The sequence below is a fragment of the Phasianus colchicus genome, chromosome 19, assembly GCF_987193195.1.
Source record: "Phasianus colchicus chromosome 19, bPhaCol1.hap1.1, whole genome shotgun sequence".
NCBI lineage: Eukaryota > Metazoa > Chordata > Aves > Galliformes > Phasianidae > Phasianus > Phasianus colchicus.
In genome coordinates, this window is record NC_143454.1 from 8,519,182 (window position 1) to 8,525,181 (window position 6,000).

A 6,000-nucleotide genomic window follows, 5' to 3' on the forward strand; every position below is an offset into this window, starting at 1 on the left:
TGCACACGAACAGTAAAGGTCCCCTAAAGATGGGAATGACCTGTCCCTGGGATTGTACTACTTTCCTTCACTTTCCTTAAGAAGCAGATTCCTCCCTTGATGTTTATATTACAAACACTGGATGACACTTCAGAGATGAATTTGCTTATCAAGCAAACACGTATCAGAAAAAGGTGAAGACAGCATTTTGGTCTGCTGGGAATACCTGCAGTTGGGTCCTGAGCTGAACAGAGATAACTGACTGCACTCCAGGCAGCTGAATGCTTGGAACTGTGGTCTCACACAGCCCTTAGCAGATGGCTACTGAAAAGGCAAGCTTACAAGGGCTGTAAAAAGCCAGCAAGAAGTCACAAGATTATGATGGAAAGCATCAAGTAGAATAAATGTTCAAGATACAGCATCCGTATGTTCTTTGGTTTTAATAAAGGGCATTAATGAACAGATACTCTCTGTGTAAAAGCCTGTATTTCAGACCTGACGGTGTCTCACTGCTCTCTCATTCCCTCTGTACGATGCAGAATTGTTCAACTCCCTGAAGCGTGTAATCCATCAGGTAAATAAATACAGGAATTCACGTATTGCCATGGTAACAGGAAAACCAAGCAGAATCTGTGGCCTCCTCTGCTTTCTTGGCAGCCCTGCTTTGGAAGGAACAAGTATCTTCTGTAAGTGAAGACCAAAATTACAGACGCATCAGTTCTAGAGCAAAGAACAACCAAGGCCGGATGCTGTTCTTCCTCCTTGGGTCAAAGGGGTTCTGTTTTCAGAAAGTATTTGGAAGTCTGGCTGGAGCTTGAAAAACGGGGACTCTAGAACTGCTAAAACTGAAACATACCGCCTTGTTCTGCACTACCAGATGGATCCCCTTCACTCCAAAGCAGTGCTATGAATCACTGCACAGTGGCCCTTCTGTTGAGCACAGAGCAGAACTGAGAGGCTCCTGAGGGAGCCCCGTCCTCTCCTCCCTGGTGGACAGGAGCTATTATGTATCATCATTTATTTTTGTATTTTATTAAGTGTTGACAACGTGCTTCATTTAAAAACCCAGGGAGGCACATAAGATCTCTAGGGATCTAACTCTAATAATATTGTTGTAGCCCCACAGCCTGACTAGATGAGTGCTTTCTCATTCCGTATGCATATGCAGATAGTCAAACCAAAGCCCCAGACCATTCTGAAGCTATTCAAGAAGACACATTATCAGGCAACAGCCTATTTTATTTACAACACAGTGGGTCCTGCTTGTCTTTCCTTTCCCATAAGAAAAAAAACCACACACAAACAAACACAAACAAGCAGATCTCAGATCTCACAGCATTTGTTCCATGACTCCGCATCCTTTGTTCTGCCACTGTATACATTTGGACAAATATTATGCCAGAATTACTGCAGTATTACAGGCTGTGTTTATACACTGACCCTATTCACCAAACTCTTTGTATCAATCATAAGTTCCAACACTCAAACTGTGACCAAGAGCACTCCGTACCAAAGCAGCTGCCTTCCAGCCCTCCTTCCCTCCCTTCCCCATCTCTTCTCCTCCAGTTTATACATAGACTACGTTTTTTTTTCCTTTCTTAATAACACCCTCCTTAAAAAAATGCAAACACAAGCAGTTGAAAGAGCACAGTTCCCCAAATTTACACTTTCTCTTATTCAGCAAATCACCACCACGCTCCACACCCACTACAGCACGCCTCCGCATTAAGACTTCACCCACGGCATCTTCCAAACTGTACACTGACCTGGGCACGGATCCTGCATGATGTCTTGAGTTCTTCACTGGGAGTTCAGTGTGTTGCAAGGCCGGGTCTCTACGCTGCGCAGCGTTTGGGTTTTGTGTGGTATTTTTGGCCTTTCTGTTCTATTGTACACGGAACCGCACCGCGTTTGTGTGTGTCTACAGAGTCATCTTCCAGCGTTTGAACTCTTCACGCTGCTTCGCTGGGGTGGAGCTCTATTTACTATTCTCACAGGGTTATTTACTGCACGCGAATAAACAAAATGTGATCACTTATTTTTCACATCTGCAATTACTGGCTATAGAACTGTATGTCAGCGTTTACTAAAGCCCCAAGCCAAGTTCAGTTCTAATGGAAAGAAGTGGCCACTGGTTCAGAGCTGGCCCCAGCTCTACGGGTGCTGCTCACCCCTTCCTTGCATTGTTAACCCGCTTCCAGGAGGAAAAGTGGCAGTGATGCACCAATAAGCACGGAAAAGAAAGAGCCAGAACCCCCCAAGCAAAGCGTTACACTGCGATGCTATGTAAGGGATGGTGCATCAGATTAACCTCTGATATTTCTGGAACAGCATCTGTCCCACGATGCGAGGCACACTTGTCAGACAGTGACTGAGTGCTGAGAGCTGGAAGCACGCCTGTGTGCAGCACTGCCTGGAGGTGCTCCTCCCTGGAGGCTGCTCCAGAACCGTAGCACAGGGGAATGCCTTCTTGTACAGTGCAGCACAGAACAAACCAGGATCGAGTGATCAAAGCCATGAAGGGCTGCTGCGGGCCCTGCTCCTCTGAAGCAGGGATCTTCCTAAAGCACTGCCTTGGGAAGCCCAAGTGCTGCACTTCACACATCTGACTCACACTGCTGCAAGGCCCCGCTAGGAAAGCATCGAGCTGCTCATCTTACAATAAGAAACCACCAAAAAGCTCTGTTTTTTCTCTGCTAATTAAATGCGACGTAATTAAACCAAATAACTTCAGCGCTTGATTTGCAAAGGCGTTCGTTGAGGCTTTCACTGTACTGCAATGGGAGGAACGGGGGCACCTCCAGTGACAGCTGAGAACCACTGCACTGTGCTGGGTGCTTCCAAAGCAGCACCCCGGCTCATGGAGAGCCCCAAAAGGGGCAGCTGCAGCCCAGCCGTTCCCTGTGCTGTCTGCCCACATATCAGTCTGTTCTGATCGTGCACAAACACCGGGGAAGTTGGAGAAGTTGCCATTAATCGCTGCGTGCAGGGCCCGAAGCGCTGCAGCTCTGCTGCGATGCTCTGCTGGACTGAAAGGCCGGTGCGAAAAGGGGGGGAGGGAGGCGGGGGGAGACGGAAACAAAACAACGGCAAATAAATGGAGCAAGGAAAGGAAGAAAAACGAAATAAAAAGGAGAAACGGACCAGAAGACACGAAGCCTGAGGAAATAAAAGAAAAAGGAAAAAGGAGAAAAAAAGAGAAATCCACCAGGAAAATCCAGCAGGAAACCAGCGAGGGAGCGCAGCACAGCAGCGGGGCTCGGCTCGGCTCGGCACGGCTCGGCTCGGCACGGCTCGGCTCGGCTCGCCACGGCAGCCCTCCCCGCCGCCCGGCCTGACAGCAGCCCCAACCGGCCCAGAAGCCGCCCGGCCCGCCGCCTCCCCCCGCCCCAGGGCCGCGCCGGGCCCGAGCCGAGCAGCAGCGGCAGCAGCTCCGGGCCGCATCGCGCAGGGCGGGGAGGAGAAGCGCCGCCGCCCCGCCGGGCCTCCCGCCGCTCACCTGCTTTCTCGATCTTGCCGGACATGTCGGAGCCGGGGCTCGGCGCTCAGGCCCGGCCGCGCCAGGAGCCAGCGAGCGGCCGCGGCCCCGCCACCGCCGCCTCCTCCCGCTGCCGCCGGCCGGCCGCGATCCGGGAAAGGCGCCGCGGCGGCCCCTGGGGCTCGGCAGGCAGGCAGGCAGGCAGGCAGGCAGGCAGCGCTCCCGCCCCCCGCCCAGCTCCGCCGGGCCGCGAGGGGAAGAGGCGGCCCGGGGGCTCCCGCCACACACGCACACGCGCGCCGGGCCGCAGCGCCGCCTGCCGGCCGCCTCAAGAAGCGCAGCCACGGGCGGGGCCGGCCGTGAGGGGGGCGGCGCGCGCCGCGGGGATGGCCGCTCGGCTCCGCCCCGGCGGCGGATCGCAGCGCGCGTTTTCCCAGCCCGCAGGACCACGGCGGCGTCCTCTCAGACCCCCGGCCCCGCCCCGCCGCGCACGACGACGCGTCCCTCGGCGCCGCGTCCCCGCTGCTCTGGAACGCCCCGCTCCTGCGGGCAGCGCCCCGCTGTCATTTGCTCGCCGTCCGGCCGGACAGAAGCTGGTTCCCTCTAGCGGGAAGCGGCTGTAGAAGAGCCGTGGATCTTCTCACAGGAATACGAGCACTTTTCTGTCGCTGTATCGACAGCAGCGCCCCGACTTCTCTCGTTCAGCCCGCTTTGAGCTGCAGGTCGTGCCGCTGTGAGCAGGGAGCGAGCAGGGAAGGAAGAAACCTGAGCGCTGTGAGGGCTGGGCAAGGGGAGAAGGAGAGCACAGAGCCGCGGTGCCGGTGTTGCAGGGCTGCTTTGCGCCCAGATGAATCACAGAACGGCCAGGGTTGGAAGGGACCTCAAGGATGGTGAATCTCCAACCGCCTGCCACGTGCGGGGCCACAAACCTGCCTGTTTAATACTACACAAAACACTCGACGTCGCTCCCACTCGCTGAACTGGCATTCGTTTCTTGGTACAGCACTATTGTATTAAATATCCCAAGGCTGGAAGCTCAGCTACCAACTGATAACTACAAGACAATGTTGGAAAAACATGAAAAAAATTGGAAAATGACAACTCTTAAAACTTTAGCAGGTTAATGTCTTTGAGGTTCAGCGTGCTGATGTCCTCCCAGCAGCAGGAGAAGGGCAGCAAGCTGAGCTCCTGCCCCCGATATTTCTTTACTGGGGGAAAACAGTCGGCAGCAAACGTGCCAACAGCAGCCGGGCGGCACTGAGACACGCTACAACCCCAGGGTCACGTCCTGCAGCTGAGCCACCGAGATGGGATGTTGTGCAAGAAGTGCCAACGCGATTTCCGAGCCGTGCCATCACAGCAGAGCGCTCCTGCCCTCTAGCGCCCTTCCCCTCTCCCCGGCTGCTCTCTCCCATCCACGTCCCTTGTTCTGTTCCCTCCCATCCACATCCCTTGTTCTGTTCCCTCCCATCCCCGTCCCTTGTTCTGCTCCCCTCCGCTTGCAGAGCCGGGCGGTGCCTGCAGCAGTGCCGAGGTTCGGTAATTCAGTGCCCCATTCAATAAGTGCTGCTGTCACCGTCCCCCCGTCGTCGTCTCCTCCCCCTGCCCAGAGCCGGGGGGATGTGGCACTGAGGGATGTGGCACTGAGGGATGTGGCAGTGGGCACAGTGGGGTTGGGCACTGGATCTGAGAGGGCTTTTCCAACTTCCATGGTTCTGATTCTAAGCACAACCAAACCCAAGTGACAGACACACTGCCTGATATTGCCACTACCAACACAACCCCTCCCCTTGAACTGGGGAGAGATGAAAACGTTTTGGTGGAAGCAAACGAATGACAAGATTCTCACCACCTGTTAATGGATGCAGCTCCTCCGAGGTGTGCAGTGGCAGGATAGATAGTGGTGAGATGGAGAGGAACTGCTCAGGAAAGGAGTGCAGGTGGGGCTAATAAGGGATGCAGAGGAGTGGTGCAGGAGGGGGCCAGAGCTGGGAGCTGAAGCAGGTGAGGTCAGAGCATCTGCATCTGTTCCCTGCAAAAACACGTGTGTGAGATGGGCTGCATCAAACACCATCCGAGCAACAAGTCTTCCATTTAGAGCACATCCCCAGTGTCAACCTCAGCATCCTGCAGTTTTACTCTGTGTGCTCAGACAGCACCTAGCTGGTGGTGCTGGCTGTAGGACGATCCAGCATTCAGATATGAGCAAGACACGAGCACCTGCCTGGCAACCTCGCAGTTGGGGCTGACGAAGATGGGATTTCCCCATTCAGCGATGCCTGTCCCGCTGCCACCCGCAGCCGTGCGGGCCCTGGGACTGCCCTGCAGCCCTGGCAGATGTCCCATTGCTGACCCGTCATTGCCGGGACTCGATTTTCCCACCGGTTTTTTTCCTTCTCCGCTCGGTTGCGGGCTCTAGAGGGCAGCAGATGCCGGCTGATGGGCACAGCGACCTCCGAGCCCTGGCTGGGAGCCCACCAACGGGGAAGGGGGGCCGGGTCCGGTCCTGTGTGCCGGAGCAACCCCAGTCCTGCTCCCTGCCC

The 6,000-nt window shown here is 55.2% G+C and overlaps 1 protein-coding gene across 8 annotated transcripts in view; it reads right to left on the reverse strand.

Annotated features, from left to right (window-relative positions):
* Positions 1-3,642, reverse strand: part of RAPGEF1 (Rap guanine nucleotide exchange factor 1) — a 75,406-nt gene extending 71,764 nt beyond the window's left edge. For 4 of the 8 annotated variants that reach the window (XM_090121192.1, XM_090121188.1, XM_090121191.1 and 1 more), the window contains exon 1: positions 3,479-3,642. In XM_090121192.1, the coding sequence (XP_089977318.1) occupies positions 3,479-3,503 (25 nt within the window). In that variant the 5' untranslated portion in view covers positions 3,504-3,642. Of the gene's footprint in view, positions 1-1,745; positions 3,363-3,478 lie in introns of those variants that run through there. The other 4 variants (XM_090121189.1, XM_090121193.1, XM_090121194.1 and 1 more) reach the window with 4 other exon arrangements.
* Between the last annotated feature and the right edge of the window lie 2,358 nt (positions 3,643-6,000).